Below are 24,390 nucleotides of genomic sequence, written 5' to 3' on the forward strand. Positions count from 1 at the left end.
CTTCTGGTTATTTTGCAAACTCTGCAGAACGAAAAAGTCAAGACCCATCCAAATATCCAGAAGATGCGATGATTCCACCCATGATGAAAGCTTCTACATCTTGGAAAACACCAGGGTGGTGTCCACTACTCAAGAAGATAAAGCATAGGCTTCGGTGTTGGTACTTGGTGCCCATGGTCGGCCATAGCAAGTTCTCACAGAGAAGTCAACCCTTGGGGATTAGCTCTTAACACTCAAGAAGTTGAGATCTCAATGAGGACAAGAGGCTGAGATATCTGGTTTTAGATCTGTAAGAATCCCATCACCCCTGACAGATGAATACAACCTCAAACAGCGCCCCTGGTGGTTAAAGTATAACATATAACCCCTTTACTGCATCAATACTCTTTCTTCTCTCGTTCAGACTCCCCCATGTTGGGGCACCTATAGATGAAAGAGAAGAAGAAAGCGAGACCCAACATACAAATTACCAGACCACCTACCCTGACACCACCAGTAACGGGACGGAGTCACCGAGTCACATTAACGGCAATGAGGAAAAGAGGGTGATCGTACCCGCAGGTGAGGAGCTGGTGTCACAGGGAAAATCAAGTTCCAGCAGTATTATAGTAATTATATTCTTGTACATAGGGGGCAGTATTATAGTAGTTATATTCTTGTACATAAGAGCAGTATTATAATAGTTATATTCTTGTACATAGGAGCAGTATTATAGTAGTTATATTCTTGTACATAGGGGCAGTATTATAGTAGTTATATTCTTGTACATAGGGGGCAGTATTATAGTAGTTATATTCTTGTACATAGGAGCAGTATTATAGTAGTTATATTCTTGTACATAGGGGGCAGTATTATAGTAGTTATATTCTTGTACATAGGGGCAGTATTATAGTAGTTATATTCTTGTACATAGGGGGCAGTATTATAGTAGTTATATTCTTGTACATAGGGGGCAGTATTATAGTAGTTATATTCTTGAACATAGGGGGCAGTATTATAGTAGTTATATTCTTGAACATAGGAGCAGTATTATAGTAGTTATATTCTTGCACATAGGAGCAATATTATAGTAGTTATATTCTTGCACATAGGAGCAGTATTATAGTAGTTATATTCTTGTACATAGGAGGCAGTATTATAATAGTTATATTCTTGTACATAGGGGGCAGTATTATAGTAGTTATATTCTTGTACATAGGGGTCAGTATTATAGTAGTTATATTCTTGTACATAGGGGGCAGTATTATAGTAGTTATATTCTTGTACATAGGGGCAGTATTATAGTAGTTATATTCTTGCACATAGGAGCAGTATTATAGTAGTTATATTCTTGCACATAGGAGCAATATTATAGAAGTTATATTCTTGCACATAGGAGCAGTATTATAGTATATTCTTGCACATAGGAGCAATATTATAGTAGTTATATTCTTGCACATAGGAGCAGTATTATAGTAGTTATATTCTTGTACATAGGAGGCAGTATTATAATAGTTATATTCTTGTACATAGGGGGCAGTATTATAGTAGTTATATTCTTGTACATAGGGGTCAGTATTATAGTAGTTATATTCTTGTACATAGGGGGCAGTATTATAGTAGTTATATTCTTGTACATAGGGGCAGTATTATAGTAGTTATATTCTTGCACATAGGAGCAGTATTATAGTAGTTATATTCTTGCACATAGGAGCAATATTATAGAAGTTATATTCTTGTACATAGGGAGCAGTATTATAGTAGTTATATTCTTGTACATAGGAGCAGTATTATAGTAGTTATATTCTTGTACATAGGGGTCAGTATTATAGTAGTTATATTCTTGTACATAGGGGGCAGTATTATAGTAGTTATATTCTTGTACATAGGGGGCAGTATTATAGTAGTTATATTCTTGTACATAGGGACAGTATTATAGTAGTTATATTCTTGTACATAGGAGCAGTATTATAGTAGTTATATTCTTGTACATAGGGGCAGTATTATAGTAGTTATATTCTTGTACATAGGAGCAGTATTATAGTAGTTATATTCTTGTACATAGGGGGCGGTATTATAGTAGTTATATTCTTTTACATAGGGGGCAGTATTATAGTAGTTATATTCTTGTACATAGGGGGCAGTATTATAGTAGTTATATTCTTGTACATAGGGGCAGTATTATAGTAGTTATATTCTTGCACATAGGAGCAGTATTATAGTAGTTATATTCTTGCACATAGGAGCAATATTATAGTAGTTATATTCTTGCACATAGGAGCAGTATTATAGTAGTTATATTCTTGTACATAGGAGGCAGTATTATAATAGTTATATTCTTGTACATAGGGGGCAGTATTATAGTAGTTATATTCTTGTACATAGGGGCAGTATTATAGTAGTTATTTTCTTGTACATAGGGGGCAGTATTATAGTAGTTATATTCTTGTACATAGGGAGCAGTATTATAGTAGTTATATTCTTGTACATAGGGGCAGTATTATAGTAGTTATATTCTTGTACATAGGAGCAGTATTATAGTAGTTATATTCTTGTACATAGGGGGCAGTATTATAGTAGTTATATTCTTGTACATAGGGGGCAGTATTATAGTAGTTATATTCTTGTGCATAGGAGCAGTATTATAGTAGTTATATTCTTGTACATAGGGGGCAGTATTATAGTAGTTATATTCTTGTACATAGGGGCAGTATTATAGCAGTTATATTCTTGTACATAGGGGCAGTATTATAGTAGTTATATTCTTGTACATAGGGAGCAGTATTATAGTAGTTATATTCTTGTACATTGGTGGCAGTATTATAGTAGTTATATTCTTGTACATAGGGGCAGTATTATAGTAGTTATATTCTTGTACATAGGAGCAGTATTATAGTAGTTATATTCTTGTACATAGGAGCAGTATTATAGTAGTTATATTCTTGTACATAGGGGGCAGTATTATAGTAGTTATATTCTTGTACATAGGGGCAGTATTATAGTAGTTATATTCTTGTACATAGGGGGCAGTATTATAGTAGTTATATTCTTGTACATAGGGACAGTATTATAGTAGTTATATTCTTGTACATAGGAGCAGTATTATAGTAGTTATATTCTTGTACATAGGGGCAGTATTATAGTAGTTATATTCTTGTACATAGCAGTATTATAGTAGTTATATTCTTGTACATAGGGGCAGTATTATAGTAGTTATATTCTTGTATATTGGTGGCAGTATTATAGTAGTTATATGCTATAGTTTACAGTGATACGATTATATCTCTGACCACAGACCCCTTGGCATGGACGCAGAATCATGTCACTCAGTGGTTGGATTGGGCGGTGAAGGAATATGGCCTGTGTGATGTGAACACCTCACTGATGCAGGGAGTAGACGGGAAGGAGCTGTGCCGGATGACCCGGGAGGACTTTCTACGTATGGCTTCATCATACAGTACTGAAATGCTGATTTCCCACTTGGCATTTCTCCGCCAAAGTATGTGCCCCCTCCAAATACCTTATCAGTCAGTCATTCACTCTTTCGCTCTAGTGACTGATATTTTCCTATTGCTTCCCATAGACAGCCCGACGTTCACATATTCGGTGGTTCCGGCTGCTCCGTCTCATCCTGTGACCCCAAGGAACCCAGTGAAGTCAGGTAGGACCGGTGACCAGGTGTCAGGTGAACGGTACGTGTCTTTTGCCCTCATGGTGGCTAACTATCTTTCCTGCGCCATATTTACAGAGCCGACGTATGAGGACGTGCGGAGGACGAGCTGGAATCCCATCAGCAGCACCATCCACCGGGGTGAGAAGTCAAACTCTACAGCGTCTAAAGGGACGATGGATCCCAGAAATGACTCCCGGGGATCAATATAAATAAGTCAGAATGTTTTTTCTTATTTTACTATAGGTTCTCCATCCCCGACTCCGGCGGTCCCCATACGCAACACCCCAGGTGAGAGGGAACTATGCACATCATAGACTTATCGTAATAAGTTGTAAAACTTTGTAGCATCAAAATTGTGAAGACTTTGTTTGCTGTCAGTGAAAGGAAACACCCAAAATTCTCATCAATGAGGGTTTGATACAATTGTTTCACTAGACTGATACATTGTAACAACTGGAGAACTGTCACTAGTCTGTATAGACTTCCAGACTGATACATTGTAGCAACTGGAGAACTTTCACTAGTTTGTATAGACCTTCACTGATACATTGTAGCAACTGGAGAACTGTCACTAGTCTGTATAGACCTCCACTGATACATTGTAACAACTGGAGAACTGTCACTAGTCTGTATAGACCTCCAGACTGATACATTGTAACAACTGGAGAACTGTCACTAGTCTGTATAGACCTCCACTGATACACTGTAACAACTGGAGAACTGTCACTAGTCTGTATAGACCTCCACTGATACATTGTGACAACTGGAGAACTCTCACTAGTCTGTATAGACCTCCACTGATACATTGTAACAACTGGAGAACTGTCACTAGTCTGTATAGACCTCCACTGATACATTGTAACAACTGGAGAACTGTCACTAGTCTGTATAGACCTCCACTGATACATTGTAATAACTGGAGAACTGTCACTAGTCTGTATAGACCTCCACTGATACATTGTAATAACTGGAGAACTGTCACTAGTCTGTATAGACCTTCACTGATACATTGTGACAACTGGAGAACTGTCACTAGTCTGTATAGACCTTCACTGATACATTGTAACAACTGGAGAACTGTCACTAGTCTGTATAGACCTCCACTGATACATTGTAACAACTGGAGAACTGTCACTAGTCTGTATAGACCTTCACTGATACATTGTAATAACTGGAGAACTGTCACTAGTCTGTATAGACCTTCACTGATACATTGTAATAACTGGAGAACTGTCACTAGTCTGTATAGACCTCCACTGATACATTGTAACAACTGGAGAACTGTCACTAGTCTGTATAGACCTTCACTGATACATTGTAATAACTGGAGAACTGTCACTAGTCTGTATAGACCTCCACTGATACATTGTAATAACTGGAGAACTGTCACTAGTCTGTATAGACCTTCACTGATACATTGTGACAACTGGAGAACTGTCACTAGTCTGTATAGACCTTCACTGATACATTGTAACAACTGGAGAACTGTCACTAGTCTGTATAGACCTCCACTGATACATTGTAACAACTGGAGAACTGTCACTAGTCTGTATAGACCTTCACTGATACATTGTAATAACTGGAGAACTGTCACTAGTCTGTATAGACCTTCACTGATACATTGTAATAACTGGAGAACTGTCACTAGTCTGTATAGACCTTCACTGATACATTGTGACAACTGGAGAACTGTCACTAGTCTGTATAGACCTTCACTGATACATTGTAACAACTGGAGAACTGTCACTAGTCTGTATAGACCTTCACTGATACATTGTAACAACTGGAGAACTGTCACTAGTCTGTATAGACCTCCACTGATACATTGTAACAACTGGAGAACTGTCACTAGTCTGTATAGACCTCCAGACTGATACATTGTAACAACTGGAGAACTCTCACTAGTCTGTATAGACCTCCACTGATACATTGTAACAACTGGAGAACCGTCACTAGTCTGTATAGACCTCCAGACTGATACATTGTAACAACTGGAGAACTCTCACTAGTCTGTATAGACCTCCACTGATACATTGTAACAACTGGAGAACCGTCACTAGTCAGTATAGACCTTCACTGATACATTGTAACAACTGGAGAACTCTCACTAGTCTGTATAGACCTCCACTGATACATTGTAACAACTGGAGAACTGTCACTAGTCTGTATAGACCTCCAGACTGATACATTGTAACAACTGGAGAACTCTCACTAGTCTGTATAGACCTCCAGACTGATACATTGTAACAACTGGAGAACTCTCACTAGTCAGTATAGACCTTCACTGATACATTGTAACAACTGGAGAACTCTCACTAGTCTGTATAGACCTCCACTGATACATTGTAACAACTGGAGAACTGTCACTAGTCTGTATAGACCTCCAGACTGATACATTGTAACAACTGTAAAACTCTCACTAGTCTGTATAGACCTCCACTGATACATTGTGACAAATGCTCAGGAGATGCTGATGATCCGATTATTTAGACTGGATACAATTGTAACAAACCCTCTGCTGACTACTATATCTAAATCAGCACTGATGAGAAATTGAAGCACAATGTTATCTTTTGAGCTGCAAAACTTTTTCATCATTTCTTTGCACTGTGAAAAAAACTCATTTTCTAAGGATTTTTTTTTTGCAGATCCGTATCAGGTTTTGGGGCCGACAAGCAGCCGTCTGTCTAATCCAGGTGAGAGGTTGCGTCACGTAGTTGGTGGATTGCAATTTTGCAAATATTATTTAAAAAAAAACAACTAACATAACAAAAATGGGGAATGACTCTTAAAGGGCAACTAAAGATGAAGTTGATATTTGCATGTGATATTCCTAAATCAGAAGGTGAAGACGTAAATCCCTTTAATTGACCCCCATCATCCTTCGAGGTTGAGCAGAGATTTCCCGGTCTCTTCTTGCAAGGAGGAGCTGGGCTCTATGTCGCCCCCTGCTGACTAATACCCATAGCACCGAAAAAAAAAAAGTTTTTAAAAGTTTTGGAATGGTCAAAATAAAATAATACAAAGTTGATTACAAATGTGTTTTGGAGCGAGAGACGCGTTTCTTAAAAAGCAGAAGGTCTGGTACTGATAAGATTGCTCCATAGACAACCTCCATAAGCCGGGAGGATTTGGTAATGGCCCCCACGCTGCTGTGTGTTGTGTCAGTAAACATTGCCGTGTTGTAATGCTCATTAGGGGACATCTCCTCCGCTCGCCCCCCAGGATCGCTGCCCGTTTCCTCCTGCCTCGGCTCCTCACCTGCCATCCATGACTTCTGCCTGCTCAGCTGGCAACCACTTGTAGCTTCCAGTAAGCAGATTAGGCCTCTCCGTGGGGCGCCTGGCCCTTTAATTACTTGCTCTTTAAGAGTACAAATGTGTAAATGTTTTTATTAGTCCGTCCCTAATAATCCGGCTGATAATTAACGAGCCTGTAATCACCTTATAATGACTTCAGCCCTAAAGTAAAGCTGAAGAGATGTGGCAGATTTCACAAAATATTTTAACCCTTCAACTGGGCTATTAATCAACTTTCTTTAAATCCATGTATTTAGGGCTAACAAAAAATAATTTTTTCATTAAAATTTTTGCACCTGTCTATTGGTGGCTGCAGAATGAGTTAACTGAGAATCCATCAGCGAGCTCGTTCTAATATGAAGGCAGAGTTTGTAGCTCTTGTACTCTCGCCTTCCTAGAACCCCAACATTGGGATTGCTCATACGTGTCGCGCTCGCTGACTTATCCTTGATTTTTTTTTCTTTAGGCAGCGGCCAGATCCAGCTGTGGCAATTCCTCCTTGAGCTCCTGTCGGACAGCGGGAACGCCGGCTGCATCGCCTGGGAAGGAGTGAACGGAGAATTCAAGATGACGGATCCGGACGAGGTGGCGCGCCGCTGGGGGGAGCGCAAGAGCAAACCCAACATGAACTACGACAAGCTGAGCCGGGCACTGCGCTACTACTACGACAAGAACATCATGAGCAAAGTGCACGGCAAGAGATACGCCTACAGGTTCGACTTCCAGGGGATCCAGGTGGTCCAGCAATCCCACAACAACGACCCCTCAGGGTGCAAATATCAGGACGGGAACTATTATACCCAGCAAGCCAAGTCCGCCGTGCCACTACCCCCCCACCACAACCAGTCCCCGACCCTACCGGCCATCATCCCAGTGCAGTACTTCAGCACGCCTCCAGGTGGCGGACTGTACCCAGGGCAGACACGGCAACATGGCGGCCAACTGGGCGCACATCTGGGGGCTTACTACTGAAGGGGCGAACTACAGAACCCAGGAGAACTTTTGTGAATAGTCACACCGAGGATTTGGGGTCTCGCCCCTTTTTGTGAATTTTGTGGGGTTTTTATATATTTTGTATTTTACTTATTAAATGCATTAGGCTTGGACTTTTCTTCTAGATGTGGGCCGGACTCGGTGAAGACGGCGGCTTCGGGGTTAACATCCGGCTCAGGTTTTTTTTTTCCCCCCACAACTTTTGGTGAGGAAGTGAAAGGGTTAAGCAGGATTGTGTAAAATGTTTCCTATCTGTAATAATAAATTATATCCTCCTGTAGATTATAAGATCGCGGCCGTTACATTATATCCATCTGTAGAAGGAGGATATGAAAATATAGCTATTTTTCCCTGGTTTCAGCCATTTCACAAAAGGAACAAGTGGACTGCAAATCTTCCTTAGGGCAGATTCACGCGACTCTACGGAGGTGCCATCCTGGTAGTTGGGGGGGTCTGGATCAGGCTGTGACTTGCCCCCGCTATACCGGCACACGTGAGGAGCGAAGTGACCTTGTGGCCCCCGCGGTCAGGCTGGGATTGCCTCCGCTATACCAGCACACGTGAGGAGTGAAGTGACCTTGTGGCCCCCGCGGTCAGGCTGGGATTGCCTCCGCTATACCAGCACACGTGAGGAGTGAAGTGACCTTGTGGCCCCCGCGGTCAGGCTGGGATTGCCTCCGCTATACCAGCACACGTGAGGAGTGAAGTGACCTTGTGGCCCCCGCGGTCAGGCTGGGATTGCCTCCGCTATACCGGCACACGTGAGGAGTGAAGTGACCTTGTGGCCCCCGCGGTCAGGCTGGGATTGCCCCCGCTATACCGGCACACGTGAGGAGTGAAGTGACCTTGTGGCCCCCGCGGTCAGGCTGGGATTGCCTCCGTTATATCAGTACATGTGAGGAGTGCAATGACCTTAAGGCCCCCGCGGTCGGGCTGGGATTGCCTCCGTTATATCAGTACATGTGAGGAGTGCAGTGACCTCGTGGAACCCCCGCAGTTGGGCTGGGATTTGCCCCCACTATACCCGCATATGTGGGAAGTGCAGTGACCGCTTGGCACCTGCGGTCGGGCTGGGACTTACCTCGGCTATACCAGCACACGTGGGGAGTGCAGTGACCTCGCGGCCTCCGCGGTCGGGCTGGGACTTACCTCGGCTATACCAGCACATGTGGAGAGTGCAGTGACCTCGTGGCCCCCGCTATACCAGCACATGTGGAGAGTGCAGTGACCTCGTGGCCCCCGCTATACCAGCACATGTGGAGAGTGCAGTCACCTCGCGGCCACTGCTACACTGGCACACGTGGGGAGTGCAGTGACCTTGCGAGCCCCGCTATACCAGCACATGTTGGGAGTGCAGTGACCTTGTGGCCCCCGCTATACTGGCACACGTGGGGAGTGCAGTGACCTCACGGCCCCCGCTATACCAACACATGTGGGGAGTGTAGTGATCTCGCGTCCCCCGCTAAACCAGCACATGTTGGGAGTGCAGTGACCTTGCGGCCCCCGCTATACTGGCACACGTGGGGAGTGCAGTGACCTTGCGGCCCCTGCTATACTGGCACATGTGGAAAGTGCAGTGACCTCGAGACCTGCAGTCGGGCTGGGACTTACTTCGGCTATACCAGCACACGTGGGGAGTGCAGTGACCTCGCGGCCTCCGCGGTCGAGCAGGGACTTACTCCTGCTACACCAGCACACGTGAGGAGTGCATTGACCTCGAAGCCCCCGCTATACCAGCACATGTGGAGAGTGCAGTGACCTCGTGGACCCCGCTATACCAGCACAGGTGGGGAGTGCAGTGACCTCGCGGCCACCGCTACACGTGGGGAGTGCAGTGACCTCGCGACCCCCGCTATACCAGCACATGTTGGGAGTGCAGTGACTTTGCGGCCCCCGCTATACTGGCACACGTGGGGAGTGTGCAGTGACATTGCGGCCCCCCCTATACCAGTGCATGCGGGAAGTGCAGTGACCTTGCGGCCCCCGCTATACCAGCACATGTGGGGAGTACAGTGACCTTGCGGCCCCCGCTATACCATCACATGCACGGGAGTGCAGTGACCTTGTGGCCCCCGCTATACTGGCACACATGAGTGCAGTGACATCGCGGACCCCGCTGTCGTGGTCCGCTCCTCCTTTAGGATATTGGGGGTTTTCGCGATACCTGAGTATTTCGGTTGGGGGCCAGATCCTAAATTTTAGGCCAATTATTCCGCGGGAGGACCAGCACGGCCCAAGCCGAACCTTAGGTAAAGTGTAACTTTACCCTGTAAAAAAAAAAGAAAAAAAAAGAGGGACTACAAGTACCAGCCCCACCAGCTTAGGTGTGAATCCCGTTCACTGTGAGGGTCCCATGTTTTGGGTCTTTTATGCTTTACGGAGGGTCCTGTGACGACTGAAAGTGAGCGCCGCCCCCGTATCCTGTGAGATCTTATACCCCGCAGCCAGTACTGCACATCCTGTATACGCCACACACGCAGCCGCTTCCTGTTTATCAGGAAATAGGACAATGGACGGGCCGGGCTCCCACAATCCTCAGCGCCTGAAGGGTGAAGGTACAGTAGTGTTCACAATACTAGCAGTCCAATATGACTGACCAGATTAATCGCTGGTTTTGGTATAAATTACATTACTACATGTCAGACAATTTACCAGTTGGTGCAGTAGATTCTAAGAAAACCAACAGCGTACTTTGATTAAACAGTTGATTGGAGAGGGTAAAACTTATAAAGAAGTGCAGACAATGATCGGCTGTTTCAGCTATAATGATCTCCAATGCTTTAAAATGGAAAGCAAAACCAGAGAGACGTGGAAGAAAACGGAAGACTACCACTCGAATGGATGGAAGAATAGCCAGAATGGCAAAGGCTCAGCCAATGATCAGCTCCAGGATGATCACAGACAGTCTCCAGTTACCTGTGAGGACTGTGACAGTTAGAATACGCCTGTGTGACGCTAATTTCTTAGCAAGAAGTCCCCGCAAAGTCCCACTGTTACAAAAAAGACATGTACTGAAGCGGATACAATTTGCCAAAGAACACATCAACTGGCCTAAAGAGAAATGGAGAAACATTTTGTGGACTGATGAAAGTAAAATTGTTCTTTTTGGGTCCAAGGGCCGCAGACAGTTCATTAGACGACCCCCAAACTCTGCATTCAAGCCACAGTACACCCTGCAGACAGTGAAGCATGGTGGAAGCATCATGATATGGGCATGTTTCTCTTACTATGGTGCTAGACCTATTTACCGCATACCAGGGATCATGGACCAGTTTGCATACATTAAATTACTTGAAGAGGTCATGTTGCCTTATGCTGAAGAGGATATGCCCTTGGAATGGGAGTTTCACCAAGACAACGACCCTAAACACACTAGTAAACTAGCAACTTCTTGGTTCCAGTCCAACAAAATTGAGGTTATGGAGTGGCCAGCCCAATCCCCAGAGCTCAATCCGATAGAACACTTGTGGGGTGACATGAAAAATGCCGTTTCTGAGGCAAAGACAACAAATGCCAAAAAATTGTGGGATGTAGTCAAAGCATCCTGGGCAGGAATAACAGTGACAGGTGCCAGAAGTTGATTGACTCTATGCAACATAGATGTGAAGCAGTTTTAAAAAACTGTGGTTATACAACTAAATATTAGGTTAGTGATTCACAGGAATGCTGAATCCTCAAAACAGAGAGTACATATTGTGAGTTTAAGGCTTTGTGCTTAACTCATGTTTTTGAACACTATATAGGGGGCACAAAGAAAGGGGGAGTCAATGATTATGAAAACATGGGGGCTTTCTCTTCTGAGAACACCACCACTCATCCACAGGAGGCCCTGGTAGTGCAGCTTCTTATTCTCCGCAAAGCTGCGATAGGGGGTCCCCAATGATCGGGTGTAGTTGTGGAGAGCAGCGCGGTAGGGGGTCCCCAGTGATCGGGTGTAGTTGTGGAGAGCAGCGCGGTAGGGGGTCTCTAGTGATCGGGTGTAGTTGTGGAGAGCAGCGCGGTAGGGGGTCTCTAGTGATAGGGTATAGTTGTGGAGAGCAGCGCGGTAGGGGGTCTCTAGTGATAGGGTATAGTTGTGGAGAGCAGCGCGGTAGGGGGTCCATAGTTATCAGGTGTAGTTATGGGGAGAAGTGTGGCAGGGGATCCCTAGTGATCAGGTATAGTTATGGGGGGCCCCTAGTGATCGGGTGTAGTTATGGGGAGCAATGCAGTAGGGGGTCCCTAGTGATCGGGTGTAGTTATGGGGAGAAGTACGATAGGGAATCCCTAGTGATCAGGTGTAGCTATGGGAGGCAGTGCGGTAGGGAATCCCTAGTTATCAGGTGTAGCTATGGGAGGCAGTGCGGTAGGGAATTCCTAGTTATCAGGTGTAGCTATGGGAGGCAGTGCGGTAGGGAATCCCTAGTTATCAGGTGTGGCTATGGGAGGCAGTGCGGTAGGGAATCCCTAGTTATCAGGTGTAGCTATGGGAGGCAGTGCGGTAGGGAATCCCTAGTTATCAGGTGTAGCTATGGGAGGCAGTGCGGTAGGGAATCCCTAGTTATCAGGTGTAGCTATGGGAGGCAGTGCGGTAGGGAATCCCTAGTTATCAGGTGTAGCTATGGGAGGCAGTGCGGTAGGGAATCCCTAGTTATCAGGTGTAGCTATGGGAGGCAGTGCGGTAGGGAATCCCTAGTTATCAGGTGTAGCTATGGGAGGCAGTGCGGTAGGGAATCCCTAGTTATCAGGTGTAGCTATGGGAGGCAGTGCGGTAGGGAATCCCTAGTTATCAGGTGTAGCTATGGGAGGCAGTGCGGTAGGGAATCCCTAGTTATCAGGTGTAGCTATGGGAGGCAGTGCGGTAGGGAATCCCTAGTTATCAGGTGTAGCTATGGGAGGCAGTGCGGTAGGGAATCCCTAGTTATCAGGTGTAGCTATGGGAGGCAGTGCGGTAGGGAATCCCTAGTTATCAGGTGTAGCTATGGGAGGCAGTGCGGTAGGGAATCCCTAGTTATCAGGTGTAGCTATGGGAGGCAGTGCGGTAGGGAATCCCTAGTTATCAGGTGTAGCTATGGGAGGCAGTGCGGTAGGGAATCCCTAGTTATCAGGTGTAGCTATGGGAGGCAGTGCGGTAGGGAATCCCTAGTTATCAGGTGTAGCTATGGGAGGCAGTGCGGTAGGGAATCCCTAGTTATCAGGTGTAGCTATGGGAGGCAGTGCGGTAGGGAATCCCTAGTTATCAGGTGTAGCTATGGGAGGCAGTGCGGTAGGGAATATCCTAGTTATCAGGTGTAGCTATGGGAGGCAGTGCGGTAGGGAATCCCTAGTTATCGGGTGTAGTTATGGGAGGCAGTGCAGTAGGGGGTTCCCAGTGATTGGGTGTAGTTATGGGAGGCAGTGCGTTAGGGGGTCCCCAGTTACCGGGTGCAGTTGTGGAGAGCAGTGCGGTAGGGGGTCCATAGTTATTGGGTGTAGTTATGGGGGGGCAGTGCAGTAGGGGGTCCCTAGTGATCAGGTGTAGTTATTGGGAGAAGTGCGGTAGGGGGTCCCTAGTGATCAGGTGTAGTTATGGGGGGCAGTGCGGTAAGGAATCCCTAGTTATTGGGTTTAGTTATGGGAGGCAGTGCGGTAGGGGGTCTCTAGTGATCAGGTGTAGTTATGGGGGGCAGTGCGGTAAGGAATCCCTAGTTATTGGGTTTAGTTATGGAGGGGGGCAGTGCGGTAGGGGGTCCCTAGTGCTCAGGTGTAATTATGGGAAGAAGTGTGGTAGGGGGTCCACAGTTATCAGGCGTAGTTATGGGTGCAAGGAGATAAAACGGGTGAGAATCAACCAGTAACACATTTTGAGGTGCAGCGAGTTTCATCTTAAAGAAGAGAAGGTGTGGTGTGAAGGAGGGTACACAGTATTTCAGGAGCAGCGGGGATTAGGGGTCCACAGCTATAACACAGTCACATGGTCCAGGCCATGCGATTTAAATTCCCAGGATATAAAAGAGAAAAAAAAAACATGAAAAAAATAAAAACTGACATTGACTTTATTTACACTGTACATTGGCCGAACATGAAAGACCAAAAGACCAATGATCTGCGGAGGAATCGGATATATACAGTAACACAGGACTGTGCGGCGCTGAAGGGGTTAATATCGCATAACTCCTCAGAAGGGGCACGCTGTAACTTCTTATATGGGTGTATGGTGCCACCTGCTGGCCATTAGTGGTAGTGCCACGTACCACTCTTGGAGAAGATCTCGGACCCTCACGGCCCCTGGACGTAGTAATCAGCCAAAGACAACAATCAAGAAATCAAAACGTGGACTCTCTAGACTCAAATAAGGGGAATTGTGGGATCTGATGCCGCACTGACCGGACAGACCAGACAGACCAGGCACGGGCCGTCACATCGCTCAGCAGTTCCCGTGTGTCCGGGGTTATCTCAGCCCGAGCTTCTTCTTCTCCCGCTGCTTCTTGCGCACGATGTCAATGTTTCGGTCCTTCCACATGCTCTTCCGAAGCTTGATGGGCCGAGAGCCGACATATTTACCTGCAGAAGATGAAATAAGTCAGGAAAAAAGAAATCCTACGCATCGGAGCGAGCTCTCTCATAGGTGCAAGACTCGTTACAATGTATCAGAGCTCCATGATCAATAAGACAGAAGCCAGATGTACACAAGACCGTTCACATTCACTGATAGCAAGCGGTGATATTGAAAACGACCCCTTCATTACAAAACGATGGCCACAGAATAAACGCCAACATGGCGCTAGACATGACCCCACTTCCACACATCAGAGAGAAAGGAAGCGATAGCCCCCCGCTGCACACACCGTTCATCTCCCTCATTGCCCGGACGTAATCATTGGGGTCTTTGAAGCTCACGAAGCCGTAACCTTTCGTTTTGCCCGTCCGTTTGTCTCGGATGACTTTGGCCTTCAGGAAGGAGGGGTAGCGGCTGAACGCCCGAGCCAGGATGTCGTCGTTCACCTCGTTCCCCAGGTCCCCGCAGAATATCCGGAAGTCGTCTGTGGGGGATTAAGCAAAATGCATTTACATATTGTCAGAAGTTGTGAGATCCTCACAAAGGAGCCGGCAAGTGGCTAAAGCCATGGAAGGACGGGCTGCAGCCTTCCCATACGGAAATACTGACTGACCAAGCATCAGACAGCCCCTCATCGACTTAGGCTGTCCAACCTAAGTGTCTTCAGGGGCCACTACCACAAGCACCTGAGACATCCTGCAGAAGTGGCCCCTTTCCTCTATGTGTATGGAGCCACTTCTGCCCGCGGTGGCGGTGCCATCGGTCCCATCCTCACCAGTATCCCACTCCAGTAGACTCTGGTCTTCCCAGGATGTCCCAGCTGCAGTTCGGATACAGCGCTTCAGCTTTTCTGGCTTCTTCATCTTTTTGTCTTCCTGCACCGGCTCCAGGATCACCTAGAAGACAATGGCTGTAAATAACGTGGACAGACCAGACTACAGAAGCCATCATCCTCATACACGGACCTCGGGCTGTATGGGCTCCAACTCCGGCATGCTGGGACCAATCACCGCTTCCTCGTAACTCAGATCCTTGTCGTCTGTCACTGCCGGCGGCTCTGGGATTTCCTCCTAAAGACATGAGTGATGTAAAGAGCCTGGAGCAGTGGTGGGCATTGGCCTGGGAGATGACGGCAGTGGTCCGGGGGGGGGGACGGGACGTGGCGGCAAGGGGCCAGGACTCACCTCTACCTTCCTCACAGGTGGAGCTGTATACACCGTGGGCGCAGCCTGGATAACTGTGGGGTTTATTTTCGGGGAGGACTGTATAACAGGACGAGGCGGAGGTGGCATTGGACCGACTGGTGCCGGCTGCAAGAGCAAAAAGATAAGACACTTAATTTTCTTCTTTAAGCTTGGGTTGTAGCTCCTGTAGGTATAAAGTGTCTGTCCAGGACTTTGAACTTGACGACCAAACCTTACGTCCTGAACAGATCCATTAAAAGGGGGCGACTCTTGTTAATTAATGGTAAAAATTTCAAAGTGCTTGTAGAATGGAAAGATTTTTAAATTTCACAGTGAATGGCACGTTGCCTTGGTTGCCGTCCACCTCAGAGTGACCGGTTTCCCAAACAGGGAGTACGTGATTGCAAGCGTCGCTCTGATGCTAGCTGGAACACGGGACCCCCCCCCCAGCTTCGGTGCCGCAGCTCACAGTTCAGTCATTCCACCGGCCCGAGATGTCAATCGTCAGAGGACTCACCGGTGGGCCGGTTCTCATGTTTAAGGGGGGAGGAGGCATGTGACTCATCAGCGGTGGTGGAGGTCCGTGCATGGGATGTGCCATCAGGGGCTGCGGTGGAGGCATACCGGGGTGCCGGGGACCCACTGAGGAATAAAACAGGGTTAGAATAGGAACTGTGAAATAAGATGTTGTTTCAGAAGCAACAAGAGGAGGCACTTACTGGCTCGCTGGTGCTGCAGGACGTGCGGGATGAAGGACGGCCGAGGCATCACAGGATGAGGCTCCGATGGTCTCTGTAAAGCGTGAGGGATGAAACTAGGCCTCATAATAGGAGGTCTGGGGGGCGGGATCGCTGGAGCAAAAAGGGAAAAAAATCACTTAGGTGCCTCTGAGTGTAGAAGAAAGGAAGGCACCAGATAAGTAATGTATGTACACAGTGAAGGCATAGTGAGTGCAGCTCTGGAGTATAATACAGGAGGTAACTCAGGATCAATAATGTAATGTATGTACACAGTGACTGCACCAGCAGAATAGTGAGTGCAGCTCTGGAGTATAATACAGGATTGTAACTCAGGATCAGTAATGTAATGTATGTACATAGTGACTGCACCAGCAGAATAGTGAGTGCAGCTCTGGAGTATAATACAGGATGTAACTCAGGATCAGTAATGTAATGTATGTACACAGTGACTGCACCAGCAGAATAGTGAGTGCAGCTCTGGAGTATAATACAGGATTGTAACTCAGGATCAGTAATGTAATGTATGTACATAGTGACTGCACCAGCAGAATAGTGAATGCAGCTCTGGAGTATAATACAGGATGTAACTCAGGATCAGTACAGGATCAGTAATGTAATGTATGTACACAGTGACTGCACCTGCAGAATAGTGAGTGCAGCTCTGGAGTATAATACAGGATGTAACTCCGGATCAGTAATGTAATGTATGTACACAGTGACTGCACCAGCAGAATAGTGAGTGCAGCTCTGGAGTATAATACAGGATCTAACTCAGGATCAGTAATGTAATGTATGTACATAGTGACTGCACCAGCAGAATAGTGAGTGCAGCTCTGGAGTATAATACAGGATGTAACTCAGGATCAGTAATGTAATGTATGTACACAGTGACTGCACCAGCTGAATAGTGAGTGCAGCACTGGAGTATAATACAGGATGTAACTCAGGATCAGTAATGTAATGTATGTACACAGTGACTGCACCAGCAGAATAGAGAGTCCAGCTCTGGAGTATAATAGAGGAGGTAACTCAGGATCAGTAATGTAATGTGTGTACACAGTGACGGCACCAGCAGAATAGAGAGTCCAGCTCTGGAGTATAATACAGGATGTAACTCAGGATCAGTAATGTAATGTATGTACACAGTGACTCCACCAGCAGAACAGTGAGTGCAGCTCTGGAGTATAATACAGGATGTAACTCAGGATCAGTAATGTAATGTATGTACATAGTGACTGCACCAGCAGAATAGTGAGTGCAGCTCTGGAGTATAATACAGGAGGTAACTCAGGATCAATAATGTAATGTATGTACACAGTGACTGCACCAGCAGAATAGTGAGTGCAGCTCTGGAGTATAATACAGGATTGTAACTCAGGATCAGTAATGTAATGTATGTACATAGTGACTGCACCAGCAGAATAGTGAGTGCAGCTCTGGAGTATAATACAGGATGTAACTCAGGATCAGTAATGTAATGTATGTACACAGTGACTGCACCAGCAGAATAGTGAGTGCAGCTCTGGAGTATAATACAGGATTGTAACTCAGGATCAGTAATGTAATGTATGTACATAGTGACTGCACCAGCAGAATAGTGAATGCAGCTCTGGAGTATAATACAGGATGTAACTCAGGATCAGTACAGGATCAGTAATGTAATGTATGTACACAGTGACTGCACCTGCAGAATAGTGAGTGCAGCTCTGGAGTATAATACAGGAGGTAACTCAGGATCAATAATGTAATGTATGTACACAGTGACTGCACCAGCAGAATAGTGAGTGCAGCTCTGGAGTATAATACAGGATTGTAACTCAGGATCAGTAATGTAATGTATGTACATAGTGACTGCACCAGCAGAATAGTGAATGCAGCTCTGGAGTATAATACAGGATGTAACTCAGGATCAGTACAGGATCAGTAATGTAATGTATGTACACAGTGACTGCACCTGCAGAATAGTGAGTGCAGCTCTGGAGTATAATACAGGATGTAACTCCGGATCAGTAATGTAATGTATGTACACAGTGACTGCACCAGCAGAATAGTGAGTGCAGCTCTGGAGTATAATACAGGATCTAACTCAGGATCAGTAATGTAATGTATGTACATAGTGACTGCACCAGCAGAATAGTGAGTGCAGCTCTGGAGTATAATACAGGATGTAACTCAGGATCAGTAATGTAATGTATGTACACAGTGACTGCACCAGCTGAATAGTGAGTGCAGCACTGGAGTATAATACAGGATGTAACTCAGGATCAGTAATGTAATGTATGTACACAGTGACTGCACCAGCAGAATAGAGAGTCCAGCTCTGGAGTATAATAGAGGAGGTAACTCAGGATCAGTAATGTAATGTGTGTACACAGTGACGGCACCAGCAGAATAGAGAGTCCAGCTCTGGAGTATAATACAGGATGTAACTCAGGATCAGTAATGTAATGTATGTACACAGTGACTCCACCAGCAGAACAGTGAGTGCAGCTCTGGAGTATAATACAGGATGTAACTCAGGATCAGTAATGTAATGTATGTACATAGTGACTGCACCAGCAGAATAGTGAGTGCAGCTCTGGAGTATAATACAGGAGGTAACTCAGGATCAATAATGTAATGTATGTACACAGTGACTGCACCAGCAGAATAGTGAGTGCAGCTCTGGAGTATAATACAGGATGTAACTCAGGATCAGTAATGTAATGTATGTACACAGTGACTGTACCAGCAGAATAGTGAGTGCAGCTCTGGAGTATAATACAGGATGTAACTCAGGATCAGTAATGTAATGTATGTACATAGTGACTGCACCAGCAGAATAGTGAGTGCAGCTCTGGAGTATAATACAGAATGTAACTCAGGATCAGTAATGCAATGTATGTACACAGTGACTCCACCAGCAGAATAGTGAGTGCAGCTCTGGGGTATAATACAGGATGTAACTCAGGATCAGTAATGTAATGTATGTACACAATGACTGCACCAGCAGAATAGTGAGTGCAGCTCTGGAGTATAATACAGGATGTAACTCAGGATCAGTAATGTAATGTATGTACACAGTGACTCCACTAGCAGAATAGTGAGTGCAGCTCTGGAGTATAATACAGGAGGTAACTCAGGATCAATAATGTAATGTATGTACAGTGACTGCACCAGCAGAATAGTGAGTGTAGCTCTGGAGTATAATACAGGATGTAACTCAGGATCAGTAATGTAATGTATGTACACAGTGACTGCACCAGCAGAATAGTGAGTGCAGCTCTGGAGTATAATACAGGATGTAACTCAGGATCAGTAATGTAATGTATGTACACAGTGACTGCACCAGCAGAATAGTGAGTGCAACACTGGAGTATAATACAGGATGTAACTCAGGATCAGTAATGTAATGTATGTACACAGTGACTGCACCAGCAGAATAGTGAGTGCAGCTCGGGAGTATAATACAGGAGGTAACTCAGGATCAGTAATGTAATGTATGTACACAGTGACTGCACCAGCAGAATAGTGAGTGCAGCTCGGGAGTATAATACAGGATGTAACTCAGGATCAGTAATGTAATGTATGTACACAGTGACTGCACCAGCAGAATAGTGAGTGCAGCTCGGGAGTATAATACAGGAGGTAACTCCGGATCAGTAATGTATGTACACAGTGACTGCACCAGCAGAAAAGTGAGTGCAGCTCTGGAGTATAATACAGGATGTAACTCAGGATCAGTAATGTAATGTATGTACACAGTGACTGCACCAGCAGAATAGTGAGTGCAGCTCTGGAGTATAATACAGGATGTAACTCAGGATCAGTAATGTATGTACACAGTGACTGCACCAGCAGAATAGTGAGTGCAGCTCTGGAGTATGATATAGAATGCAACTCCGGATCAGTAATGTAATGTATGTACACAGTGAATGCACCAGCAGAATAGTGAGTGCAGCTCTGGAGTATAATACAGAATGTAACTCAGGATCAGTAATGTAACGTATGTACACAGTGACTGCACCAGCAGAATAGTGAGTCCAACTCTGGAGTATAATATACAGGGCTGGGGAGTCGGAGTTCATTTTGGTGGAGTCGGTATAAAATGGACCGACTCCGAAAATATATAAAAAATTGGGTACAGTAGTTCAATGCAGGATGTGCTGGAAATGTTTCCATAAGAATGTGGGAAAGTTATGAAATGTCCTATAAATGTCTGTCCTATTCCTGATCTAAGGGTCTGGACTTTTAGGTGAGATGAATTTGTGCTACAGTAAATTTATCACTTAAACATGAACCGTGTACGAGGGAGGTGGTTTGGCTTATTGACTCCACAGCCCTGATAATATTTAGTATAACTCAGCATCAGTGTAAAAATAATCAGAGAAATTTTTATTCTAACCTGGTCCAACAAACTGTACAGGGGGAACCATTAGAGGAGGAACCACACTTGCTGCAGCGGCTGCTCGCGCATCCAGACTCTGCTGCACCTGTGATGTAAGAACACGACCATTATTCTCTGCCATTCTGTCGCACTCAGACTGGGATTGTGCAGCTTTAGTGCTCGTTCAGCCTTACACTGTAACGACCTCCTACCTGGCTGTAGGTGTTGGTTGCTATAACGGGGCGGATGATGGGAACAGCAGGCATGGCTAATGGTACAGGGATGGGGACGGGATCTCCGGGAGGCAGAGCCACAGGGGCGCCCAGCACCTCCTGCTCGAATCTGCCAAGAAAGAAAGTTAATGAACAATATGAGACGGGTCCGATCCGCACTGGACGGAGTGGCAGGCTGAGCAGAGGGGTCCAGGGGCCGGGGACTGGACAATCCCTTCCAATCAGAAGAAAATGAATCTTTCTGGTTGACTTTGTGTCTCCTTCTCCCCATCTGTAGAGTATCTCTGCTTGCTGTCAATGAATGGAGACATTCACGCCTGCATCGAGACACCGAAGACCTGCAGGACCCCGCGCTCCTCACAGCTGAGGGTTTGTTTCAGTTGCATCTGGCCCAGACAATCCCTTGCGAGCCTAGAAAGTGTAACAAACCCTCAACTGTGAAAAGCAAAAAAAAACGGGCTTATAAAAATCAACATCTGCCCCCTGCAAATGCTGTGCTGAGATATGGACTACAAGTGCCAGCATGGGAGCCGCCGGACGTCACTCACAGAGCCATCTCCGCCTCCATCGCCTTCAGCTTCTCCTCCCCGCTCTTCCCGGCCATGACGCCGCTTCACAGAGAAGGCACAAGTCGCGAAATTCCTCTGCTTCCCTCCACTCTCTCCGCCATAGACTGCTTTACGTCGCGGCGCACTGTTTCAACGTCATTTCCGCTTCAGCCCACACGTCACTTCCGCTTCTGGTCTCGCGTATAAGCGCTTCTCACTGCGCACGCGTGATGTAATAGACCGCCGCCATTTTGCTGTGGGGCAAAGTAAGGGCATATGGTTTCTGAGTGTGGACATGCAGAAATAAACGATGGACACTGATGAGAAGCCACGTTATGTAAAAAAAGAAAAAAATAGTGTCTTGTATAAACAGGCCTTGTCACCCATAGCAACCAATCAGAGTACAGCTTTCATCCTATAAACCTCAGGGCATATAGCAACCAATCAGAGTCTGGCTTTTATTTGCTTAAGTGTGTGGGGAAAATGAAACATGGTCTCTGATTGGTTACTATGGTCTGTAAGGTTTAGAATAGGAATTTCTGCCTGGTTGCTATGGGCAACATTGAGTGTCAAACCGCCATTATTTTTATCGCGTTCACTGTGCAGTAAAAATCACCAGAAAGCGGGACAAATCATGTGGCGCGTGTGCGGAAAGTTTGGCCGCGCCCATTTACCTAATCCACCAAATGACTCAGGAAAATGTAACTCAAAGAACAAATGCCTCAATGTTGGCAAGTGCCGGGGCCCTGAGCAAGCGGGGGGCGCCCACTCACTGTTGGGGACACCGGCCCACGAGAGGGCCCTTCCGCTTGCCCGGGGCCCGGCACCTGCAATACTTACCTCTCCTCAGTCCTCCGCAGCTCCGGCATCTTCCGCGTCTTCTGACTCTGTGACGTCTCAGGACAGAGGGCGTGATGATGTCACTACAGCGCACCCTCTGCTCTGACAGTGCAGAGAGCCAGAAGACGCTGAGGAGACAGGACCTGCCGCCAGCGAGAAGAGGTGCGTATTTGAATTATTTTATGTATGGAGCATTATATAAGGCCCATTATACTGTAAGGAGCGATATATGGGACTCATTATTCTGTATGGAGCATTATATGGGGCCCATTATTCGGTATGGAGCATTATATGGGGCCCATTAGGCTATGTGCCCACGTTGCGGAAATGAAGCAGAAAATTTCTGCTTCATTTCCGCATGTCCTCTCCCGGAAAAACGCATGCAGAATTCCGCACGCGTTTATTGCGCGTTTTCCACATGCGGAATTGCCTTGCGTTTTTAATGCATTGCACAAGGCAATTCCGTATGCGGAAACGCAAAATTAATGGACATGCTGCGGATTTTTGAACGCAGCATAAACGCTGCGGAAAAATCCGCAGCGTGGGCATAGAACTTGCAGATTCTCATTGGGGACAATGGGATGCGGATTACCAAGCGTTTTACAAGCGTTTCCGCTGCGGAAAATCCGCAGCAAAAACGCTTGTAATCCGCAACGTGGGCACGCAGCCTTATTCTGTATGGAGCATTATATGGGGCCCATTATTCTGTATGGAGCGTTATATGGGGCCCATTATTCTGTATGGAGCGTTATATGGGGCCCATTATTCTGTATGGAGCATAATATGGGACTCATTATTCTGTATGGAGCATTATATGGGGCCCATTATTCTGTATGGAGCATTATATGGGGGCCATTATTCTATATGGAGCAATATATGGGACTCATTATTCTGTATGGAGCATTATATGGGGCCCATTATTCTGTATGGAGCGTTATATGGGGCCCAATATTCTATATGGAGCAATATATGGGGCTCATTATACTGTATGGAGCATTATATGGGGCTCATTATACTGTATGGAGCAATATATGGGACTCATTATACTGTATGGAGCAATATATGGAGTCCATTATTCTGTATGGAGCAATATATGGGGCCCATTATACTGTAAGGAGCAATATATGGGGCTCATTATACTGTATGGAGCAATATATGGGACTCATTATTCTGTATGGAGCATTATATGGGGCCCATTATTCTGTATGGAGCATTATATGGGGCCCGTTATTCTGTATGGAGCGTTATATGGGGCCCATTATTCTGTATGGAGCATTATATGGGGCCCATTATTCTGTATGGAGCATTATATGGGGCCCATTATTTGTATGGAGCGTTATATGGGGCCCATTATTCTGTATGGAGCGTAATATGGGACTCATTATTCTGTATGGAGCATTATATGGGGCCCATTATTCTGTATGGAGCATTATATGGGGGCCATTATTCTATATGGAGCAATATATGGGACTCATTATTCTGTATGGAGCATTATATGGGGCCCATTATTCAGTATGGAGCATTATATGGGGCCCATTATTCTATATGGAGCAATATATGTGGCTCATTATACTGTATGGAGCATTATATGGGGCTCATTATACTGTATGGAGCAATATATGGGACTCATTATACTGTATGGAGCAATATATGGAGTCCATTATTCTGTATGGAGCAATATATGGGGCCCATTATACTGTAAGGAGCAATATATGGGGCTCATTATACTGTATGGAGCAATATATGGGACTCATTCTGTATGCAGCAATATATGGGACTCATTATTCTGTATGGAGCATTATATGGGGCCCATTATACTGTAAGGAGCAATATATGGGGCTCATTATACTGTATGGAGCAATATATGGGACTCATTATTCTGTATGGAGCATTATATGGGGCCCATTATTCTGTATGGAGCATTATTTGGGGCCCATTATTCTGTATGGAGCATTATATGGGGCCCATTATTCTGTATGGAGCATTATATCGGGCCCATTATTCTGTATGGAGCATTA

The 24,390-nt window shown here is 45.6% G+C and overlaps 2 protein-coding genes across 4 annotated transcripts in view; one reads left to right on the top strand and one right to left on the bottom strand.

Annotated features, from left to right (window-relative positions):
- The window catches only part of LOC141172939 (Friend leukemia integration 1 transcription factor-like), a 34,741-nt gene extending 26,525 nt beyond the window's left edge, over positions 1 to 8,216 (top strand). The window contains exons 3-9 of one of the 3 annotated variants that reach the window (XM_073657556.1): positions 404 to 561; positions 3,275 to 3,478; positions 3,563 to 3,640; positions 3,728 to 3,790; positions 3,896 to 3,940; positions 6,301 to 6,348; positions 7,418 to 8,212. In XM_073657556.1, coding sequence (XP_073513657.1) covers positions 404 to 561; positions 3,275 to 3,478; positions 3,563 to 3,640; positions 3,728 to 3,790; positions 3,896 to 3,940; positions 6,301 to 6,348; positions 7,418 to 7,923 — 1,102 coding nt within the window. In that variant the 3' untranslated portion in view covers positions 7,924 to 8,212. Of the gene's footprint in view, positions 1 to 403; positions 562 to 3,274; positions 3,479 to 3,562; positions 3,641 to 3,727; positions 3,791 to 3,895; positions 3,941 to 6,300; positions 6,349 to 7,417 lie in introns of all 3 variants that reach the window. The other 2 variants (XM_073657555.1, XM_073657557.1) reach the window with 2 other exon arrangements.
- Positions 8,217 to 13,935: 5,719 nt separating this feature from the next.
- RBM42 (RNA binding motif protein 42) lies at positions 13,936 to 21,723 on the bottom strand. Its single transcript, XM_073655572.1, has 10 exons — positions 21,533 to 21,723; positions 20,964 to 21,093; positions 20,770 to 20,857; positions 16,365 to 16,496; positions 16,163 to 16,287; positions 15,646 to 15,771; positions 15,427 to 15,531; positions 15,237 to 15,357; positions 14,751 to 14,945; positions 13,936 to 14,466 (listed from the first exon to the last, which is right to left on the bottom strand). The coding sequence occupies exons 1-10, from the start codon at positions 21,586 to 21,588 to the stop codon at positions 14,354 to 14,356; spliced, it is 1,191 nt and encodes a 396-aa protein (XP_073511673.1). The 5' UTR covers positions 21,589 to 21,723; the 3' UTR covers positions 13,936 to 14,353.
- Between the last annotated feature and the right edge of the window lie 2,667 nt (positions 21,724 to 24,390).

Source organism: Phyllobates terribilis, unplaced genomic scaffold (assembly GCF_046119375.1).
Source record: "Phyllobates terribilis strain yellow unplaced genomic scaffold, ASM4611937v1 Scaffold_12__6_contigs__length_324123572, whole genome shotgun sequence".
Classification (NCBI taxonomy): domain Eukaryota; kingdom Metazoa; phylum Chordata; class Amphibia; order Anura; family Dendrobatidae; genus Phyllobates; species Phyllobates terribilis.

What these genes read in the sequence shown, in the direction of transcription:
- RBM42 (XM_073655572.1), bottom strand. Translation starts at nt 21,588, where the DNA reads ATGGCCGGGAAGAGCGGGGAGGAGAAGCTGAAGGCGATGGAGGCGGAG. An exon ending in CAACCAACACCTACAGCCAG is followed by an intron (nt 20,858 to 20,963) that starts GTAGGAGGTCGT and finishes CTTACATCACAG; the next exon opens with GTGCAGCAGAGTCTGGATGC. An exon ending in TGGAGCCCATACAGCCCGAG is followed by an intron (nt 15,358 to 15,426) that starts GTCCGTGTATGA and finishes ATTGTCTTCTAG; the next exon opens with GTGATCCTGGAGCCGGTGCA.